The sequence below is a fragment of the Nannospalax galili genome, unplaced genomic scaffold (genome assembly GCF_000622305.1).
Source record: "Nannospalax galili isolate Female #2095 unplaced genomic scaffold, S.galili_v1.0 scaffold213, whole genome shotgun sequence".
Taxonomy (NCBI): Eukaryota; Metazoa; Chordata; class Mammalia; order Rodentia; family Spalacidae; genus Nannospalax; species Nannospalax galili.
In genome coordinates, this window is record NW_008335195.1 from 2809972 (window position 1) to 2833899 (window position 23928).

The window sequence follows — 23928 nt, forward strand, 5'->3', positions numbered from 1 at the left end:
AACACACAATCCCATATATTTGAATATAAAAATAAAAAGTCCAGAACACAGACTTTTTAAAATTTTGCTTTGCTTTCTTGAGACAGGGTCACCCTGCAGCCACATCTGGCCTTGCTTTCACAGAGATCCACCTGCCTCTGCCTCCTGAGTGCTAGGATGCATTAAGGCATGTACCACCACACCCAGTTTTTCTTTTCTTTCTTCCTCTTCTTTGGTCTTTTTGAGACAGAGTCTCCCTGTAGCCCTAGCTGGCCTGGAACTCACTATGAAGACCCGGCTGACCTTGAAGTAACAGAAATCCGCCTGCCTCTGCCTCCCAAGCGCTGGGATCAAAGGCATGTGCCACCACTTGTGGCTGCATTTTAGGTTTTAAATTAAGATCTTTGATCCATTCCAACTTGAGTTTTGCTCAGTGTGAAAGATACAGATCTAATTTAATTCTTCCAGTTTTGCGAGCACCATGTTTTTGCCTTCTTTGTCAAAAAATAGATAACCAAAGCTTTGTTGGCTTATTTCTAGGTTCTCTGTTCTGTTCCACTGGTCTTCTGTCTATTTTTATGCTAGTACTAGGCTGTTTTTGTCATTATAGCTCTGTAGTATAATTTGAGGTCTGGTATTGTGATACTTCCAGCTGTATTTTTACTCTGTAGGATTGCTTTGGCTGTTTGTAGCCTTTTGTGGTTCCATATGAATTCTTGGGTTGTTTATTCTAAATCTGTGAAATATGACATTGTAATTTTGATGGACAGTGCATTGAATCTGTAGATAAATTTTGGTAGTATAGATATTTTTATGATATTAATTATGCCAACCCAGGAGCATGGAAAATCTTTCCATTGTCTAATGTCTTCTTTGATTTTCTTTTTCTGTGTCTTGAAGTTTTCATTATAGGGGTCCTTTACTTCTTTGGTTGGGTTTATTCCAAGGTTATTTTTATGTTTTGAGCTATTATGAATGGGATATTTTCCCAATTTCTTTCTCTGAGAGTTCATCCTTCTTATATGTGACTGCTGGGTTTATTATTATTATTATTTGTAACCTGCAACTTAATTGTGTTCATTAGATCGAAGTTTTCCAGTACATTCTAAGGGTCTTTTTTAAAAATTTTTATTTTTTTATGTGTATGCATGTATTGCCTGCATGTAGGTAAGTACACCCATGTCGTGCAGTGCCCGAGGAGGTCAGAAGAGGCCATCGGATCCCCTGGGACTGGAGTTACGGACAGTTGTTAGCTGCCATGTGGGTGCTGGGATTCAAACCCGGGTCTTCTGCAAGAACAACCAGTGTTCTTAACTGCTGAGAATACCAGCATTCTAGAGGCAGCGACAGACTGATCTACATGAGTTTGAGGTCAGCTTGGTTTACGTAGAAAGTTCTAGGCCTGCCAGGGCTACATAATGAGACCCTGTCTCAAAAACAAACTTTGGGGCTGGAGAGATGGCTAAGCTGTTTAGGGCACTGACTACTCTGGCAGAGAACCCGGGTTTGAATCTCAGTACCCACCTGGTGGCTAGCAGTCATCCGTAACTCTTAATTCCAGGGAATCCGATACCCTCTTCTGGCCTCTGCAGGCATTGCGTGACATAGGTGCACTTACATACATGAGGGCAATACATGCATACACATAAAATAAAATAATAAATAAAATAATTAATTTTAAAAATTAAATTAGCTACCACCACCATCAAACCCCAGCAGAAGTGAGTGGACCCTAAAGGCACACAACTGTTATCTCAGTACTCATACATACAAAATGAAAGTAATAAATAATTTTCTTTTGGTCTTTTTGAGACAAGGTCTCCTTGTAGCCACAGCTGGCCTGGATTCACTTTGGAGACCAGGCTGGCCTTGAATTCACAGATATCCACCTGCCTCTGCCTAAGGTGTGCGCCATCACACCTGGCATAAATAAAATATTTTTTTGGAAAAAAGCTTTACTGGCTGGTGAGATGACTCATTGGTTAAGAGCACATGGCAGCTAACAACTATCTGTAACTCCAGTTCCATGGAAATCCGATGCCCTCTTCTGACCTCCTCGGGCATCCCACAGCACGGGTACACTTATATGCAGGCAGTACACTCATACACACAAAAATAAAAACAATAAAATTTCAAAAAACAAACCAAACTTTAGACCCAGATGTAGGAAGTTGAAAAAGAACTGTTATCCTCACTGTGTTTTTCTGTCACTTTAACAAAAGACCTTAGAAAAACAAAAGAAGAGAAATTTGTATTTGCCCACTGCCATAGAGGTATTTAGTCCACGATTGACCAGCTCCTTTACTTTTGGGCTCATGGTGAGAGTGTACGTGGTGGAGCAAAACTATTTACTTCCTAGCAGCTAGGCAGGGATCAAGAGCAAGGTATATCTTTCCAGGCTGCACTCCAGTAACCTGCTTCATGAAACTAGTTTTCCCCACATCCCAGTGTTGTCATATAAATCCATCAGGGCATTAGGTCACAGTCCTTATGGTCCAGTAACCCTCCCCTGCGCCGCATACCACCCAGTGAGAAGCAAGTCTTCCACACATGAAGTTTTGGGGGAATACTTCACACCCAAACCATAACAGTCACTATAACAACCAGAATAAACAGAATAAGCTATATCTGACTACTTTTTACCATATTGGCTAGCATATATTAAGCTAGATGTACCTAGTGAGTACTTGAAGTATGACTGAATTTTTAATTAGTCACATGTGGCATTGGACATGGTACAGCACAAGAGACAGTAAAACTGCAATAACCCCAATGTCGTCTGCAAGTCTGTATTTAGTGTTAGGGTTGGCACTCCATGAACAGAAGCAATAAAGAGAAACTCCCCAAAGCCAGCCTATCAGCTAGGGGAGATGGAGGGAAGGGCAGCAGAGCTAGGAGAATTCTCTTCTAGGCCATCCTCCTCCTTCTGGGGTGGAGAGAAAACAAGATAAACTTGGTGCTGAATCATCTTCTAAGGCTCAAAAATGGGAATGGGGACAGGAAACAGTTATCCAGTTATCCAGAAAGTTCATAGTCAGGGCTATGTGTCAGAGAAAAAAATGTCTCACAGGTCACAGAAAAGTACACCATTCCTCTAGAATCTCACTGGAGTCCAACTCCTAGGCCTTGCGAACAGGAATTTTCTCATACATCCTCAAAAAGATTTAAAACCAGTAAGGAATTAGCCCAAATAAAAGTTGCAACAAGACCCAGGTACAGCTCAACTGAAGAGCATATTGATCAGCTCTGGCCCAAAGGATATAAACTCAATTGGAGAGCGTGTGGCTCCAACTCTGATTCAAGGGACATACCCGCTTCTGGGAATAAACACTATTTCTTTCAGTGTCTCTTAACACTTCCGTGCAAAATGATCAGCATACGGGGGCTGGAGAGATGGCTCAGCAGTTAAGAGCACTGACTGCTCTTGCAGAGGACCCGGGTTCGATTCCCAGCACCCACATGGTGGCTACGAACCGTCCTTAACTCCAGTTCCAGGGGAATCCGAAGCCCCCGTCTGACTTCCGAGGCATTGCATGACACGGGTGCACTCACATTCATGCAGGCAATACACTGGTACACATAAAATAAAAATAATAAAATAATTTTTTAAATGATCAGCATACAGTTAAAGATCCTAAAACACCATCAAACTATATTGTATGAAAATAAAAATTTGGGGGCTAGAGAGATGGCTCAGCGGTTAAGAACACTGACTGTTCTTGCAGAAGACCTGGGTTCGAATCCCAGCACCCACATGGCAACTAACACAACTGTCCGTAACTCCAGTTCCAGGGGATCCGACAGCCTCTCTGTCCTCTGCGGGCATTGCACAACACAGGTGCACTTACCTACATGCAGGCAATACACGCATACACATAAAAATAATAAAATCTTTTAAAAAAAGGAAAAACAAAAATTCAGTTAAAAAAAAGATCTTAATACAACTGAAGGCAAAATATGTGATACATAGTCAAGAATATAAATAGTACAAAGCCAGGGATAACCAGATAGTGTTATCAGCCAAAGGCTTAAATAACTATTATTGGAGACTGGAGAAATGGCTTATTGGTGAAGAGTACTTACTGCTTTTTCAGAGGACTCAAGTTCAGTTCCCAGCACCTATATCAGGTAGCTCACAGCTGCCTATAACTCCAGCTGCCTGGTCTAAATAGTGAATGCTAGGTCAGCTGGGGCTACAGGGAGACCCTGTCTCAAAAAAAGAACTACATCTTGTTTTTTTTTTTTAATTTTGTAGATTTTGTAGTTTATAGATTTTGTGGTTTGTTTGGGTTTTGTTTTGTTTTCCACTGTTAGATTGGCCTAGAACCCACTGCATAACCCCAAGCTGGCCTTAAGCACTTGAACCTCCCTCTTGCCTTAGCTTCTCATATGGGATTATAGATATAAGCCACAATACCTAGCTAGCTTCATTTATATATTGATTTAGTATTTATAAGAACAACTCATACTCCAAAAAAGAGTTGGACATGATACCCTTTGGGAGGCTGAGGCAGGAGAATTGTGAATTCAAGGCCAGTCTAGACTGCCTAGAGAGAGCTAGACCAGTCTGAGCCACATAGTGAAATCCTGTCTCAAAACAAATTAAAAAGCCATTTTTATTTCTAGAGATGAAAAAATTTATCAGTTATCTTTTCTTTCTAACTTGACAACCAAAGTATTGTTATGGAAACTTGTATTAAACCTATATCAAAGATGAAACAATTACTGTGGTTGTTAGTTTTGACCTACTTGTCTGTTGCAATTGCACATGCCTTTACTAAAGTTTATTAGAAGGGTAGTTGATGGTAATGCATGAATAGTAGTAATAAGAAAATATTTTCTTTTACAGGGAAAATATTTATCCCCAAACAGAAACCTGTGCAGACTTTTACAGAAGAAAATATATCCCTTGATCCAGAATTAGAAGAAGCTTTGACAAGTGCTTCTGAAACGGAATTGCATGACCTTGCAGGTATCTCCTAAAGCAAGTGAACTTTGAATGAGTATGGGGTAGGGAGAAGAAGGCAGTGCATGCCTTCAGGTATTGTAAAGTCTTTCAAAAAAAAAAAAAAAAAATCTCTTCAGCTGGTGAACTTGTCCCCTCTGAGCACTAAGAGTCTTCAGAGTCAGCTTCTGCCTGTTTTTATCAGGAAAGCCAGAGTCGGGTGAATGGAGAGTAGATGAAGTTAGTCCTAAGCTAGACTCACCACTCTCCCAGCCTTTTCAAATGATGTGAAACATAAACCTTGCAGACACTCATTTTCCTTGATAGAAAATGTGACCTGTAGGAAGACACCAGTACCAGATAATGCCAAGAATTTTAATTTTAAAGGAGAGTTACAGACCTTGGAAAGAGGTAGCTATCACTGGTGACATGTTCCTGGAGGAAGTGAGGACTGGTGGGTTTGAAATGTTACTTTCATCAGATAGTACCTGTGCCTTATTTGTGGATAAGAGCATCAGAAGAAAATTAAGTTTAAAGGGTGCCACTTTCCTAACTGGAAAAATTTAGCAACACATCTGGTATAGTCACTTCTAGTAACAGCAGTTTTAGTATTCTAATCATATCTAGAATAATTGTATTTAATGATTAACAAATGTAAAAATGTTAAGGTTAAGTTGAACTCTCTTTTTTGGAGTATGATGTTCCTAGAAACTTTTAGATAGCAAATAGATCTTTTCCATTTTCTCTCTTAGCCACGAGATGGAGCTAAGCATAGATTTACTGGTTGGGTCAGCCTGCCTCAAGCTGTGTGTCTAAATTAAAACGTGGGGAAACCTAGGTTCTGAAAATAATAAAGGTATTGGTGAAAATTAATTAAGAGTTATTGGTGACTTCTAGTCACTTTCTCTCCTTGCTCTCTAGTGCAGGGCCATAAAGTCTGTTTTTACTTTAGTAGGAAATTGTCTGAAGAATGTTAAAACTAATGATAGAAATTTTGGGTTGCAAACTGGATTCTGTGGCACACACCTGTGATCATAGCTACTTAGATGAGACAGGAGGATTGCTTCAGCCCAGGAGTTAAAGACCTTCCTGGGCAACATAGCAGAACTACATCTCAAACAAAAGAAGGAAGTTTAGGACAGAGAGAAACAAAAATTAACTTTTTTCTATCTTTACAGCTATTCTTGGGATGCACAGTTTGATAACCAGTACACAGTTCTGTGATGTGGTGGGGAGTAGTAATGGTATTGACCAAGAACATTTTTCAAGTGAGTAATTAAAATGCCTGGTGGATTTCAGTCCTTTGTGAAATACATTTTGTTTTCTCCATGTGTTAACAATGGTATCGGTACACAAAATATTACATACACATGTACTTAAAACTTGAATTCAAGTTCAATAGTATTGCCAGACAAAGCCATTGAAAATAGAATGTTTAGCCATTGAAAATAGAATGTTTACCTATAATCCCAGCACTCAGAGCTATAGGCAGCAGGATCAAGAGCTTGAAGTCAGTCTGGGCTGCATGAGACCCTGTCATTCAAAAGAAAGAAGGGGGTGGGGGAGGAAGGAAGAGGAGAGAGGGGGAGGGAGGGAAGAAAAAGGTAAAGAAAGTAAGTAAAGTTGCAGGCTGGAGAGATGGCTCAGCATTAAGAATACTTCCTGCTCTTCCTGAAGACCTGAGTTTATTGCCCAGCACCCATGTCAGGCAGTTTATAGTCTGTAACTCCAGCTCCAGCGGCTCCAGTGTCCTCTTCGTACATGCACCGACAGCCACACACAATTGGGGCACACACACAAATACATACACATAAATAAAGCGTGGGGGGGAGTGTCTTATTTATTTATTTATTTTTCTTTGAGACAAGGTCTCCCTGTAGCCCCAGCTGGCCAGTAATATTTTAGTATTGCTGGTTTTTAAGGAATCCATGGCATTTCTGACACAAAGTTTCTTCTTTAAAAAATATAGGGTGTTTTTAAATTCTCCAAGTAAACATATGCTATTTACAATATTTATTACATAAATATATACAGTAAAACACAAATGTGTCTATTCATAGGCATTACGTAGCTTTCCCTTCTCCTCTGTTAACAAGTTGCTGTATCATTGTAGTATGTTTATTTCAACTGAATTTTTGTAAAGATTATTTTTGTTTTGTTTTGTTTTTGTCTTTTTGAGGCAGGGTCTCCCTGTAGTCCCAGCTGGCCTGGAACTCATTATGTAGACCAGGCTGGCCTGGAACTCACAGAGATCTGCCTGCCTCTGCCTCCCCAGTGCTGGGATTAATGTTGTGTGCCACCACGCCTGGTTTATTTTGTTATTTTTTATTTATGTGCTGCATGTGTATTTGCATGTGTACATGCCAGTACTCTCAGAGGCCAGAAGAGGGTGTTGGGTCCTCTGGAGCTGGAGTTATAGCAGTTGTGAGCCACCTGACATAGGTGCTGGGAACGAATTTGAGTTCTCCAGAAGGGCAGCAAGTACACTTAACCTGAGCCTCACAACTTAATTTTTTAATAATAATGCTATTGATGTTGACAAGGGTTTTTTTTTTATTCTTAATATGGACCATCTTTAATGTGGATCATTCTCAACCCTCACAACAGCTCTATGAAATAGGTATTCTCTTAATTTTCATGTGAGGGAGCCTGGATTTAGAATGATAATGGGTCTTCATGTCACAGAGTCGGCAGTGAGGTTTAACCATGGTATGTAGTGCAGTCATTCAGCAGTGTATCTGTTTCCTAGTGAGTACACACAGATTTATTTCATTCAGACATTGTGTAAACTCCCTCTTGTAATGTTCTGTAATTTGGACATTTCCCTTGGATTTTAACTTTCTATTTTCAGAAATGCTTAAGCATGTGAAAGAAAAAATGAGGTATTCATTTCCTACCTTCAGCTGTTTTAACATTTTGCTAACCTTCTGTCTCACTTTCCACATTTTATAGTTTTTTTTCTTTTACATTTATTTATTTATGTATTGTGTGTGTGTGTGTGCTTGTGTGTGTGTGTACATATGTGTAGAAGTCAGAGGACAACTTGTAGGAGTCGGTTCTCTCCTTCACTGTGAGTTCAGGGTACTTAAAAGGTCATCAGGCTTGGTGGCAAGTGCCTTTAGTCACTGACTCAACCCTGCCAACCCTTTTGAACTTCTTAAAAACCAGTCTTGCAGAGGCAGGCAGATCTCTGTGAGTTCAAGGCCAGCCTGGTCTACATAGTGAGTTCCAGGACTGCTGGGGCTACAGGGGTACCCTGTCTCAAAAAGACCAAAAAAATTAAAAAAACACACCCAGTCCTTTTCATCTTGGTTACTTCATACCCATAAACATTTTTATGCATGTGTCTTACAAATTTCAAAATAAGTTAAAAAAAAAAAAAAGGCATAACATGACCACAATGCCACTCACTATTAAGTTTGAGAATTCTTATTTACATCCTATCATCTGAAACTCAGTCTGAGTACAAATTTCTCTTACTCTCAAAAATATCATTTCACCCTTGCTTCAAATCAGAATCCAAGTAAGGGCTATATGTTGCATTTCTCTCTTCTTTAAAGAAATTATTATTATTATTATTATTATTATTGTTATGTTTTTTGAGACAGTCTCACCATGTAGACCTATGAACCTACTATGTAGACTAGTCTGGCCTTGAACTCACAGAGATCCACCTGCCTCTACCTCCTGAATGCTGGGATTAAAAGCCACCACACCTGGCTTTAAAATTTATTTTTATTTTTAATTTTTTTTCATTTTGTGTGTGCATGTGCACATGTGTGTGCACAGTTGTACACACACATACCATGTTACACATTTGGAAGGTCAGAGGACAACTTATAGGAGTTGGTTTTTTTCTTCTACCATGTGTGTCCCAGGAATTGAACTCAGGTGCTTTGGGCTTGGCAGCAAATGCCTTTACCTGCTGAGCTATCTCACCAAGTCTTTATTTCATTTTTTTTGTTTTTGTTTTGTTTTGTTTTTAGACAGGATCACCCTGCAGCCCCAACTGGCCTGGAACTTTATGTAGACAAGGCTGGCCTCAATCTCACAGAGATCCTCCTGCCTCTGCCTGCTGGGATTAAAGGTGTGTTCCATCACCTCCAGCACCAGGCTCTATCATTTTTTAAAAATTAAAAAAATTTTTTTTAAAATATTCTTGTGTCTTAGTGTTTTGCCTGCATGTATGTAAGTGCACCTGGGCATACAATGCCTGTGAAGGCCAAAAGAGGGTGTCGGATTCCTTTAATTGGAGTTATAGACAATTGTGGGTGCTGGTACCCAAACTGGGTCCTCTGTAAGAGCAGCCAGTGCTCTTACCACTGAGCCATTCCTCCAGCCTCCCAGTCTATTTCTTTTTTTAAGAAAAATTTATTCATGCTCTGCTTCCCTGGGCCTGCACGACCCACAGGCCTCTTTCCAACCCACAGGCCTCTCTGGGGGCTTACACTGAGTTCAATATTGTATAACTGTATTAATTCAACTGTGAACCTAGAACCTTACAGCCACTTGTGAAAGAGATGTACTCTCTCTCTGGAGTGTGTTACTGAATATGTTAAAGCTGTAATGAAAAAAAATTATTTATATTTTATGTGTATGAGTATTATGCCTGCATGTATGTAAGTGCACCCATGTCGTGCATTGCCCTCAGAAGCCAGAGGAAGGTGTTGAATCCCCTGGAATTGCTGTTATGGATGGTTGTTAGCTGCCTTGTAGGTACTGAGAATTGGATCCAGGTCTTCTGTAAGAGCAGCCAGTGCTCTTAACTGCTGAGCCATCCCCCCACCCCCCATCTATTTCTTAGCGGTTCATTGCATCACCTTCATTACTCCTTTTTTCATGGTATTTATTTCATCAGTAAACTGAGTTATATGCCAAATAAAAACTTCTTTCTACATTCTGGATTTGGCTGATAGCAACCCCAGGGTTTTTTTTCTGTCTCCCGTGGTTGGATTCAGAGGTAGGAATTTTTACTTGGTGACTATTGAGGGGAGTAGTAAATGCTTTAATCACATAGGAACCTTGTCACATATATGGTCCCTTACCTTTGCCCAGTGTTGGGACTGATCAGCGAGGAGCTAGGGGTGTGGTGTGGTATGGTGGTACACACCTGTAATCCTTGCACTAGTAGGTCTGAGGCAAGAAGGTTGCAAGTTGTAAGCCAACTTGACTACATAGCAAGACTGTCTCAGAAAGGGAGGGAGGGAAATGAATAGAAAAAAGATCAAACAGTGAGTTGAAATGTTCACAGCCTGATCCATCCACTTAACAGTTCCCTGTGAATCTTTCAAGTAATGATTTTAGCATCCCATTGAACAGATCCATTGTTTCATAAAGGGGCAGAGACCTTTAAATATACCTATTCTTTGGGAAAAAAAAATCCTTTGGTTTATAAAACTGAGAACTCATTCAAGTCTCCATTCAATAAAGAAGTTCTCACCTGCCTCCCATGATCCACTATCTTGAAGAAAACTGCCTTGCTGAACTTAAATGGAAGCAAGCCTACTCTTGCCTTGGTATTTTTATGCTATAAATGTCAACATATAAAGAATGTTTCAGGAGTTGTGCAGAAGGAACTTTTCATTTAGTTGCATGTGTGGCATTGCAGTGGCGGGCAGGAGGTGGAATTAAAGCGTCTCCTCTCAGTACCAACCATCCCAGTCAACTCTTGCTCTTTTTATGTTACTACAGATGTGGTGAAAGGTGAAAAGATTCTTCCAGTATTTGATGAGCCACCAAATCCAACCAATGTTGAAGAGAGTTTAAAGAGAATTAAAGAAAATGATGCCCATCTTGTTGAAGTTAATTTGAATAATATAAAAGTAAGTTGCAATACCAATAACTCTGAAGTTGTTTTGCAACAGTTTGTTAGGCAACTGAACCCAGGGCAGTAACTCAGCAGTTCTGATAGAGTAGTCTTAATAATTTCTGCTTTAAGGTGAAGTTTTTGCTGCTAGCAGTATATTCATAGGCTCCTTCAAAGTTTAGGAATTTCAAGCATTGTAGAACAGTATTTTAGGACTTGCTTTTTTATGAACTTAAGATTTTGGGGGCTTTTTAAAAATCAGGTTCCTAGCCGGGCGTGGTGGCGCTCGCTTTTAATCCCAGAACTTGGGAGGCAGAGGCAGAGTTCTAGGCCAGCCTGGTCTACATAGTGAGTTCCAGGACAGCTGGGGCTACAGAGAAACCCTGTCTCAAAAAGACAAAAAAAATCAGGTTCCTTATTTTTTATTTATTTTTGTCTTTTTGAGACAGGGTCTCCCTTGTAGCCCCAGCTGTCCTGGAATTCACTGTGTAGACCAGGCTGACCTTGAACTCACAGAGATCTGCCTGCCTCTGCCTTTCGAGTGCTGGGATTAAAGGCCTGTACCACCATGCCGACTCTTTATTTTTTAATATAGTAAGTAAAACTCTCCTTTTAGTATATAGTCCTGCGTTTTAACATATGCATAGGGTTGTACAAGATGTAAAATTAAAGTACCACTGTCAAGTTGTAAAAGAAAAAAGAAGAACCAGTATGAAGCTCCTTTGATAGCAGAAGCTCCTCAGCCCCTTCCTGGCCACTCTGCCCATGTTTGCTCCCGACAAGCACCTCCAGAGTGCTTTGTAAATGGAATTATTTGCAACCTTTTGAGTCTAGCCTGTGGCATGATTTGAGATTCACCCTTGTGTGGTGTCAATAGTTTGTTCCTTTTCATTGTGGAGTCATCATCCATCATAGGCTGTGCTGCAGCTTGTTAATCCATGCATTAGTTAGTAGACATGTGGGCTACTTCCACTTTGGGATGGTTTTATATATAAAGCTGCTGCACACATTTGCATACAAGTTCTTACAATAATGTCGGTTTTTGTTTCCCTTCAGTAGATACCTGTAAATGGGCTCTCTGGGATCTTACTGGGATATTTTAAATTGTATTTTATTTACTTATCTATCCATGTAATCAATTTGTGTGTGTGTGTGTGTGTGTGTGTGTGTGTGTGTGTGTTTGTAGGCACACAATGCCATGGTGCATATGTAGAGGTCAGAGGACAAAACTTGCAGGAGTCAGTTCTCTCCTTCTACCATGTGGGTCCCAGGAATTGAACTCAGATTGTCCAAGCTTCACAGCAGACATCTTTACCCACTGAGCATCTCACCAGCCATGATACTGTCTTTGTTGTTGTTTGTCTCCCTAGTCAGTCCACCTAGAAGTCATTATGTGGACTAGGCTGGCCTTGAACACACAGAGATCCACCTGCCTCTCTCTCCTGAGTGATTTCTCTGAACTGTGGCATTGAAAAGAAGGACTCCTGAAATTGCCTGACCCTAGGGAAGGAAGCTCTGTTCTCCTTTAGTGGATTTTCCTTCCACCAAATAGAGGACAGAGAGTCTTTGAGAAAACCGATATTCTTAGTCAATCACTAACCACCTTGATTTTTTTAAAAAAATCAGTGCCTATGTCTCAAGTAAAGATTAATTAATTAACCTGAAAACTACCAGGCTATGGAGACTGGGAGTCTTGATTATGAACCATAAAAGGCAGTGCCTTCTGTTGCTGTGCTTTTCCTCCTTCGTGTAGGGCTAATCTATGTGAATATACATTGTAAATTAAGTGACTGAAAATTAAGTACTGAAAACAATTCGAAATTGGATAGTGAGACTGTATCCTGAGTGCTAGAGAAACAATGGTATGTGTTCTGCTCTGGGTTAGTAGAGAAGTCAAATAGAAGAAGTCACATTGTTTTCATCTAAACTACCTGTTTATATACTTTCTGGGTACATTTTTAAAGCAAACCGTAAGTACAAGTGTATTTGATGGTTGGATTGAACTTCCTGAAAACTAAAATGTAATGGTGTTTCACATTATCTTTCAAGAACATCCCAATTCCAACCCTAAAAGATTTTGCAAAGACTTTGGAGACCAACACACACGTGAAATATTTCAGTCTTGCAGCCACCCGGAGCAATGACCCTGTTGCTGTTGTAAGTACACTACTATTCATAATATCAGTATTAGTAATACCCAAGTGATACCTTCACACCTCATTATGTTACAGTGAGGTTAAACTGATTTGTTTTGGTTTTGGGGACAGGATCTCATATAGTGCAGGTTGGCCTTGAATTCACTGTGTAGTAGAGGATGACCTTGAATTTCTAGTTCTACTGCCTCCATATCCCTAATGCTGGATTTACAGGCATGCACTATCATACCCACTTAAACTATGATTTTTTTCTTTTTAATAGCGTTTATTTTGTGTATACACACATGTATTTGTGCCACAGTGTACACGTGGAAGTCAAAGACAACTTGGAGAAATCAGTTCTCTCCTTCTACAATATAGGTCCCAGGGATGGAATTCAGGTCATCAGGTTTGGTGGCATATCTCACCAACCCTGATTTATGATTTTTGGGGGAGGGGGGCATTTTGAGACAACGTCTCCCTATAGCCCCAGCTGGTCTGGAACTCACTCTGTAGACCAGGCTGGCCTTGAATTCACAGAGATCCACCTGCCTCTGCCTCCCAAATGGTGTTTTTTAAACAATAAATATGGTTTATTCCCTTTTTTCACCTAGTGTTTTAGATCACTATTGGTCAATACGTTATATACCCTTCTGGGTTTTTTTTTTCCCCCCCTCTTTTGGAACAGACAGGTTCTTAAGACCAGGACTTACTTTGTAGCCTAAACTGACTTTGAATTCCTGACAGTCTTCCTGTTAAAAGGGAGAAGAATGCCGGGTGTGGTGGTACACGCCTTTAATCCCAGCACTTGAGAGGCAGAGGCAGGCAGATCTCTGTGAGTTCAAGGTCTGCCTGGTCTACATAGCGAGTTCCAGGCAGCTGGGACTACAGGGAGACCCTGTCTCAAAAAGACCAAAAAATAATAAATAAATAATAAGAGGAAAAGAGAAAAGCATGTCTAGAATCCAACCATTTCTCAACCTTTCTAAGCCATCTTCTCTGGCCTGGATTGTTGCAGTTGCCTCCTTGAGCTTCCTCTGTTTGATCTACTCTAGTATCTCTTTGCCAAGAGGTATTAATGAAACTCGTTCCATACAGAACCGAGACCATGTGAGAGGTGGAGAAAGAGGAATGAAGTAGGGTATGAGTGAGCATGCAATGTCACCTTCATGAGAGATGTGCAGCCAAAGAATCTGAAGACTGCATATGGCCATGTGATGCTGTGCAGCAGTGTGTCAAGCCAGAACAATCAAAGAGAAACTTAAGGAAGTTATATTAATCCATATATTTGCTTACAGCATATACAGCAAAAAATAGATGCTATCAAATTTTAATCACTAAATCTTTTCTCTTAATTTCTAGGCTTTTGCAGATATGCTGAAAGTGAACAAAACTTTGAAGAGCTTGAATATGGAGTCCAACTTCATTACAGGAGCTGGGATTTTAGCATTGCTTGATGCTTTGAGAGATAATGAGACTTTGACAGAGCTCAAGATTGACAATCAGGTCAGTGTTCTACAATAGCAACTTGGAGGAAACTGTAGCCCCTCCCCCCTCCCTGCCTGGGAGGGCTTATAAGAAGGGCTGTCAGAGAGCCCTTTTGGAAAGATGGTGGATGAAAGGGGGTGATGAGACGTGGGACATCCAGAATATTCATGTGTATAAAGGTGCATACACCTCTCCTTAAGTCAGTTAAGTTAGTCAAGTTATATAGCTGGCTGTTTTAAACTGGAAAGACTGATTTATACATGTGACTTAGTCCAATTTTTTTTTCCAGCTCTATGGTAACAAGATCCATACAATAGGTAGACTTTTCCATCTGGTCTACACATACTCACATGCAAAATAACTTATGTTATTTGAAAAAATACTTGGCAGATGCTTCCCTGAGTCCTTCAAAACAAATTACTATAAAGGTAGAAAAGAGGATTGGATCACATCTAAAAATTGAACTAAAGTGTGTTGGGGACCCCTGTTGTGAAGTAGTAGTCTCTCCATGTCCGGACAGCCCATGAGCTCGGTTTCATATGCAGAAGACTCCTTTTATCAACAGAGTGCTTTTCTGGCATCTTCCTGACTCGTCTTTTGAAGTAGCCACCACAGAAACATGGCCTCTGGCTCTGGAAATGCCATGCTTTCCTGTGTGATTTTTCTGGCAGTCTGGCAGTCTGGCAGGAGCCTACTTCCATATGTAAATAGGGCATCTCACAAAGTGCCTATCAGCTAAAGCTTTTACCACTACCCCCACGGTATAAAATGTCCTGGTTTTCTCTCAATATTGGAGCTGGATCACTAGGAACTAGAGCTGGGACACTGAGACTTGGAGCCAAGCAGACCCACTTAATAAATAGCTTTAACACGGAAAGCTGAACCCTGTGTCTCACTGCCTACGATCCAGTCTCGCCGGGGGGCGCTATCCTTCCGTCATCGACTCACGGAGACCTAGCTTTAGCCGCCTCGTACCTCTCCTCGTGACCCAGCAGCTGACGGGTCCCGAACTCAGAGAGAGAGTACACGGGTGAAATTAGGGCGGAACTCGGCCGGGCAAAGCCCTGACAGCAGAGACTTTCAGCACTCAAGCGGCGGACAGCGACGCGGGATGCGACCAGACCCGCCGACCACGGCGGAGAAGCCCGCAGGACCCGCCGCGCCTCTCCAGGGTGCGCGCAGGGGACCAGGGGCCCCGAGATCCCTGCGCGCCCCATAAAAGTGCTTCATAATCCATGTTCTCAAATTTTTGATTGAGACATAACTCAGTATGTGATGTTTGTGATAGCATATTCCACCTAAGTATAATGTTCTGGAGGTTCACCCACACTGCAGCATATATCAGAACTCTATCCTTACATGGCTAAATAGTATTCTATCACATTTTGGACTGTTTCTTACTTTGGGGCTGTTAAAAATAGTGCCATACATATTCACATATAAGTTCTTGTATGAGCATACTCGTTTATTTCTTTAGGGCTTATTCCTAGGAATAGAATTGCTGGGTAGTATGGTAACTGTCTTTTAAGCAATTACTAGTGGTCTAGTTTCCTATGTTCTTGACAGTCACTTTTTTTTTAATGGCCTCAGTGTGTTGCCCAAACTGTTCTTGAACTCCTGGGCTCAAGCATTCCTCTCATCTCAGTCTACCCAGTATCTGGGACTATAGGTGCACTAGTTACCATGCCTGGTGCTTGTCCATCTTGTTTGTTTGGTTTGGCTTGGTTTTCTATTTTGTAGTTTGTTTTTGAGACAGGGTCTTATGTAGCCTAGGCTGGTCTTGAATTTCTGTAACCTTGAACTTCTGCTCCTCCTGCCTCTACTTCCAATGCTGGGATCATAGACATGACTTATTTGGTGCTGGATATCAAACCCAGGACTTTGTGGATGCCAGGCAAGAACTCTACCAAGTGAGCTACCTCCCCAGCTTTTTCATCATACCCATCCTTATGGATATGAGGTAGAATCTCATGAAATACATGTTTTTTAAAGATTTGTTTTTATGAGTATGAATGTAGTACCTGTGGAGGTCAGAAGAAAGTGTTGGATCCCTTGAACTGGAATTATAGATGATTGCTAGCTACCATGTGGGTGCTGAGAACTGAATCCAGGTCCTATGCAAGAGCAGCCAGTGCTCTTAACTATTGAACCATCTCTCCAGCCCTGAAATGCATACTTTTTTGATGTGTATATGAGCATATATTGAACTTTTAAAAAATGGCTTCTTACGTATGTTGTAGAAATTGGGAAAATGTACCAACAGAATGAGCATGTGCCTAGAAGTCTTATGATTTATCTAAAAAATATTTTGGTCTTGTTAATACTCGTTTTGTTTCTAATTCTTCCAGAGGCAGCAGTTGGGAACAGCTGTAGAATTAGAAATGGCCAAGATGCTTGAGGAAAATACAAATATCCTTAAATTTGGATATCAGTTTACCCAGCAGGGACCTCGGACCAGGGCAGCCAATGCCATAACGAAAAACAATGACTTAGGTAAGACATACGCGGTATCAAATCAAGTTTCTGAATCACAGCATTGAACTATTTTAAAAAAGAAATTCTATTTTTTTGTTTTTTTGGTCTTTTTGAGACAGGGTCTCCCTGTAGCCCAGGCTGGCCTGGAACTCACCATGTAGACCAGGCTGACCTTGCTCACAGAGATCCACCTGCCTCTCTGCTTGCTGAGTGCTGGGATTAAAGGCGTGTGCCACCATGCCTTTTCTAATGTCTACTCAGTCCTTTTTATACAGATTGAGTTAGGGTTAAGCAAGGTTGCAGTGATCTTTACCTCTGTTAATCTAACTTCCTATAACAGACCTACCTGATAGCTGTGAGTCTTTGTGTAACAAATGTTTCATTCTTGCTTGTCAGTCCTTGTAGCTGTTGCAACAAAGATTTCAACACCATAGGAAAGGATTTTGCCTTTTTGTCAGAGACCCAAGTCGAAATTCAGTTTCATATTATGAAATAATATAATAATCATAGTTTTAACCCACCTTATTATTAAAGACACCTATACATTTGTTGCACTTACTCTCTGATGAGATGCAGTGTCTTCCCACTGCACATGTCTGCCTCAGTGATTCCTGTTCTCTAATGTTTGTTCTGCTCTTGAGCTTGTCACTTCTGATAGAAATGAACTCTCCAACCATGGCTGAGTTAGCAAATCCAGTGCTCATAATTAATTTCTCCATGTTTCCAGAAACTGACTCTCCTTTTAAGCTATATTTGCCACTAAAATGTTTTACAAGAGTCACTGCAGGCAAGAATGAATAGCCAGTCTCTCAACAGGAGTGGCATTTCATGGCAGTCTAATTCTTTAGGCACAGCCATGTTTGAGTAGCTCCATTCCTTTAATTCAGGTTATATGAGCAGTATTGTTTAAGCCCTCTGTGTCCTTGTATGATGGTTTCCCCCAGGAAATTTTAGCCACTTGCTTTTCAGAAGAGAAAATTGGTGTGCTTTAGTGCACTCTTGATTCTAAATGTGGTTTTCAGTCATCCGAATTGTTTGTGTTAGTTCACTAGTTTGCTTCACTTTTTTCTCCAAGTGTTTGATTGCTATTTAGAGCAATGTTTCTCAAGTGTGGACAAACCTTATAAGAAACTGGAGGGTTTTCAAAACAGATTGTTGGCTTTCCTTCTCGTATTTTATTTTTAATAATGCGTATGTGTGTGGATATGTGCACATGAGTACAGGTGCCCACAAAGGCCAGAAGAGGTCATCAGATCCCCTGAAACTGGAGTTGTGAGTTGTCTAACATGGGTGCTGGGAACTGAACTTGGGTCTTCTTCAAAAACAGTGCACACTCTTAACTGGAGTTGTGAGTTGTCTAACATGGGTGCTGGGAACTGAACTTGGGTCTTCTTCAAAAACAGTGCACACTCTTAACTGCTGAGTCATATCTCCAGATTCTTGTCACACTTTTTAAATTATCTTTTCATCAATTAGTTATAGTTCATTAAAATTGTCTGTTTTCAGATTTTGTTTTGAGTCAGGGACTTTCTGTATAGCTCAGGATGATTTCAAACTTGTGGTGATCCTCCTGCTTCAACCTCCAGAATGTTTTGAATTACAGGCATGAACTAGCACTTAGACTAAAAAAATCTGTTTGGGGACTGATGAGATGGTTCAGTGGTTAAAGCACTTGCCATGAAGAAGCCCAGTGACCTGAATTCAATCCCTAGAACCCGTGTAAAAGTGGAAGGAGAGAACCAATGCCACAAAGTTATTTTCTGACCTACACACACATGCATGTGTGTCGTCATCATCTACATACAATAATAAATAATAAATAAAATAATGTGTTTTCAAACATTGCAGGTTTTTTTGAGGATAGGGATGATGCTGTTACCAGGAGACATGTTCAGCTGTTAAATTACACCTCTCAATAATATTTGATGCATAGTAGATATTTAATTTAATCGAAATGTTTTAAGGGACAGGGTATAGCTCAGGGATAGAGTACTTGCCTAGCATTTTCCAGGTCCTACGTTTGATCTCTAGCACAACCAAAAAGAAAGAAAAAAGGAGGAAAGAATTAAGTGACTAAACAAAGGGGTAGAATTCAGTTATGCTTTTCTGATAACTATATAGACTTAAACTAAGCCAGAAACATCTTTCATTTTCCCTTTCCTATGAAACTACCTTAAATCCCCAAATGCCAGTAGCGTATTGTAGCCCATGGGTCTCTCACAGGTGGATGACCCCAGCAGGAACTGCACAGCTTCAGCCCATAAACATCACAGCAGGGAAGTTAACCTTTGTAAGGTCTCAGCACTTGTGCTCTTATGCCAAGCCAACTGTGGCAGGTGCTCTGCCCAAATTTCTATCAGAAAAGAAATATCCATTGTTAGAGAACAAGAAACTTGGGCAGGTGGATGAGAGGAACAGGTGAGATCCTGGGCTGCCTTATGTGGGTGCTGAGCAGTTGAGCAGCTGTCTACAGCTGTGTGTTCTGAGGATGAGGCAGCCATGTAGAAGACGGTGTGGTCTATCACAAAGCAAAATTGAGAAGCCAACAGCTTTCTGCTGGGAACTCTCAAGACTTCCACTTATGTTGTTCATTCTGATCCAAATTAGATTTGCAGGCATGTGTCACACCTGTGAAATGACAGCAAGGACATTCCTGAACTGGAGGCTGCATGGGTAAAAGTTCAGATGTGAGAGCATGCAGTTATGTATATGCTGAAGACAGCAGTGGGTTTTGGATCTGACAGCATGGTGCTAGGCCTACAATAATCTTAAATACGTGTTAGACTGAATACAGAATTTTTAAAAATTTTTATTTTTATGTGTATGAGCATTTTGCCTGTGTGTAAGTGCACCTGTGTTGTACAATGCCCACAGAGGTCAGATAAATGTGTCAGATCCCCTAGACTGGAGTTATGGGTGGAATGTTAGCCACCATGTGGGTGCTGGGAATTGAACCCTGGTCCTCTGCAAGAACAGTCAGTGCTCTTAACCACTGAGTCATCTCTCCAGTCCCAAGAATGAATACAGAATTTTAAAAGTGATGAGTGTCATCAAGTGTGTAGGGAAGAGAGAGGTTTTATAGGGGTGGGAGGGATTACCAGGAGGGTAAGAGGCAAGAGTAATTAGAATGCATTGGATGCTTATATAAAAAGGCCAAAGAACAAATTTAAAAAGTGATGCCAGTTGGGCATGGTGGCGCACACCTTTGATCACAGCACTTGGGAGGTAGAGGCAGGTGGATCTCCGTGAGTTCAAGGCCAGCTGGGGCAACAGGGAGACCCTGACTCAAAAAGACCAAAAGCAAAAACAAACAAGTGATGCCAGCACACTAGGATGGGGAATGGGGGAAAGGGGAAGGGTTGGTAAAAAATTATAAAGCTACATGATAATTTAGATTTTTTTAAAAAATTTATTTTATGCTGAAGGCATTTGAGAGCTAGTATAGGCCACATGATTAACATGACACTTTAAAAAATATACTCTTGGGGGGCTGGAGAGATGGCTCAGAGGTTAAGAGCACTGCCTGCTCTTGCAGAGGACCCAGGTTTGATTCCCAGCACCCACATGTCGGGTACGAACCATCCTTAACTCCAGTTCCATAGGAATCCGAAGCCCTCTTCTGACCTCCAGCATTGCACAACATGGATGTACTCATATACATGCAGGCGATACACTCATACATATAAGATAAAAATAATAAATAAATTTTTTTTTGGTCTTTTTGAGACAGAGTCTCCTTGTAGCCCCAGCTGTCCTGGAACTCACTATGTAGACCAGGCTGGCCTTGAACTCACAGAGATCCGCCTGCCTCTGCCTCCTAAGTGCTGGGACTACAGGTGTGCACCACCACACCCGGCCATAAATAAAATATTTTTAAAAATAAAATAAAAATATACTCTTGGGGCTGGAGAGATGGTCAACAGTTAAGAACACTGGTTGTTCTTGCAGAAGACCCAGGTTCGAACCCCAGCACCCACATGGCAGCGAACAACTGTCTGAAACTCCAGTTCCAGGGTATCCGACAGCCTCTTCTGACCTCTGTGGGCATTGCACGACATGAGTGCACTTACCTACATGCAGGCAATACATGCATACACATAATAATAGTAAATAAAAAATATATATACTCTTATTAGTCATTCAGAGATTGAAATGAGGTTAATTAGGACTCGTTTACAATTGGCTACTGGTGAAGTATCAGGAATTTTTATTAGTGCAAGGGGTTTTAGAAAGAAAGTGGACCAGGTCCGAAGAATTGTTGATAAACAGGAAAAGGAAAAAAAATTACAGACTGTTATTTAGGGTGTGAACTGGGCGATCACTGGAAGGACACCAGGTGACAAGGAGGAGTCAAAATGGCATTCAGCCCTTTGCTCTCAGCCGCCTTAGGTCTGCTCCCAGCTTCATTATTTTCCAGCACACTATGGCGTCTGCCTATAAATTAAGTCAGAGAGTTTAGAGGCCATGTTTTCTAACACATCTTAGCAGCCTGACAAGGTTTGAATCCTACATAGTGTCCTGGGCAGATATTTTTCTTCAGCTATATCTGATCTTTGCTCTCATTTTGATAACATCTTCTTATTGTTTTCTTACTCGCAGCTCTTCTTTGAAATAACTTTACCTTCTCAGCATCTCTCCATCTAAGAAGTGTCATGGCTAAGGCAGAAAAGAGGTTATATAGTATACAAGCAGTATACACCAGGACTTTGATCCTTGTACTGTTTACTATTTATCTGTACGCTAGCTAACTGCGTGAGCAATTTTCTATACCTTTTTTGTTTGCTGTCTGCTGCCTATAGCTCTTGTCTATAACTTTTTTATAGCATGTGTTTTAATATCTGAAATGGTTTGCCAGAACAGCCAAACCCTGCCCTAAAGAATTACCTAATGTTTAATGTTTCCCTTTCGTGTGTGTGTGTGTGTGTGTGTGTGTGTATGTGTGTATGTGTGTGTGTATGTGTCTGTGTGTATGTGTTTCAGGTGTGAGTCAGGGCAACAGCAGGTATGACTAGGTAAGCATAAAAATGTTCATAGGGACTGCATCCTTTATTTTGTAACTACCTGGCCAGTGTCACGTCTCAGCAGTCAGAATAGCATGGGACCACCACTGTCTATCGATCTGGTCTCAGGGCTAAGAGACCAGGTACATCTTTTGTCTGCTAGCTCCTCCAGCAGCCAATTCAGCCAATTTAGGCTAAAGAGTCAGTACCTTACTTGCTTTCATAGACAGAAGAAAACAGGAAATTAATAGTCCTGTCTAACTTAATCAGAGAATCTTAAGGGACCAAAGTATCAGAACCAGTAACATATAAATGCAAATCCTGTGATAGCCAAATTGGCTTTTCTCACCCAGAAAAGATGGGTGACCAGGGCCTCAGGGCCAGCTTGCAATCCCACAGTGGTGGATGAAGAAGCGTCCTCTGTGTACCACTTGCTATGTTCTTAGCACTGTTCCATGCAGCTTGGCAAGCCTTTAATCACTTGGCCGTGAGGTATAAATATCATTCTTCTGTTAGGAAAGCTGAGGCTCAGAGAGGCTGATTGCCACAGAACACATACAGAAAAGCAACAGAACCATGATTATGCTCTTTTGCTGACTCTGGAATTTGGTGCTTCTTGTGCTCTTTGAAAAGTGGTCAACCATATTGTTGAGCACTGAAATGGTTGGTAGGTTTTAATGCTCTTGGTGGCTGATAGCAAGATCCTGAAGCTGAAGACCTTACCTGCTACAAGTGAGCTTAGTTGGGTGGTTTAAAGTTTATAAAGTGTCCTCAGATACATGCACCTTGTTTGCTCCATCCTCTGGACTAGTTGGCTAGCCACTTTGACAGCCAGCATTTATAGTACCTAGAAGAGACCTCAGCATATTACCTGGGTATGAGATTTTTTTACTACTTTTTTTTAAAGACAGGGTCTCGGGCTGGAGAGATGGCTCAGTGGTTAAGAACACTGGTTGTTCTTGCAGAAGAGCTGAGTATGAATCCCAGCATCCACATGGCAGCTAACAACTGTCCGTAACTCCAGTTCCAGGGGACCCGAAGGCCTCTTCTGTCTTCTGAGGGCATTGCACGACATGGATGCACTTACCTACATGCAGGCAATACACTCATACACATAAAAATAGTAAATAAGATATATTTTTTAAAAGATTTAATTAAAGATAGGGTCTCCCTATAGCCCCAGTTGCCCTGAAACTCGCTGGCCTTGATCTCACAAAGATCCCCATGCCTCTGCCTCCTAAATGCTGGGATTAAAAGCATGCACCACCATACCTGGCTACTTTGCGCTTGTTTCATTACAGACATGAGCTGGTTCATCTTGTAAGAAACAGAGAAGGAAATTTTGGAAAGCAGTGCAAGTCACTTACTTTTAGAAATGACTAGTTTTACTTTGTTTTTGATTGTTTGAGACTGGGTCTCACTGTGTAGCCCTTGCTGGTCTAAAACTTACTACATAACCCAGGCTATCCTCAAACTTACAGAAATCTGCCTGCTTCTGCCTTCCAAGTACTGGGATTAAAGGCATGCAGCACTAAACACAGCTTTTTTTTTTTTTTAAATGTTCTTTCAAAGTAAGGAAATGCACTGTAGTATCTAACCAGGCCAGCATGCAAATATTTTTAATACTTTTTAACCACAGCTCCCTGAAAGTAATTGCACTAATTGATTATTTTTTTAAACATTCATACATTTTTTTCTATAAACAAATGACTCAGAAATTGAATGCTGACCACTGTGTTGTAGATTTCTAGCCAGCTGCTGTGTAAGCACAGGTGTCCATGAGTGTAGTGTAGGACATGTAGTTCTTGTTTAGAAGCCTTTTGATTCTCCTCAGGTAAATGACAATAGCAAATAACAAGAAATCTTTTAAAAATTTATAGTCATGGGGGCTAGAGAGATGACTCAGCGGTTAAGAACACTGACTGTTCTTGCAGAAGACCCAGGTTCAAATCCCAGCACCCACATGGCAGCTAACAACTGTCCATAACTCCAGTTCCAGGGGATCCAATAGTCTCTTCTGTCCTCCACGGGCATTGCAGGACACGGGTGCACTTACCTGCATGCAGGCAATACACACATACACATAAAATAAAAATAATA

At 40.9% G+C, this 23928-nt stretch overlaps 1 protein-coding gene across 2 annotated transcripts in view; it reads left to right on the plus strand.

Annotated features, from left to right (window-relative positions):
- Window positions 1–23928, plus strand: part of Tmod3 (tropomodulin 3) — an 87542-nt gene that overhangs the window by 59096 nt on the left and 4518 nt on the right. Inside the window, exons 4-9 of one of the 2 annotated variants that reach the window (XM_008829765.3) lie at window positions 4829–4951; window positions 6103–6192; window positions 10616–10746; window positions 12780–12887; window positions 14228–14371; window positions 16702–16846. In XM_008829765.3, the coding sequence (XP_008827987.1) occupies window positions 4829–4951; window positions 6103–6192; window positions 10616–10746; window positions 12780–12887; window positions 14228–14371; window positions 16702–16846 (741 nt within the window). Of the gene's footprint in view, window positions 1–4826; window positions 4952–6102; window positions 6193–10615; window positions 10747–12779; window positions 12888–14227; window positions 14372–16701; window positions 16847–23928 lie in introns of both variants that reach the window. The other variant, XM_029561938.1, reaches the window with a different exon arrangement.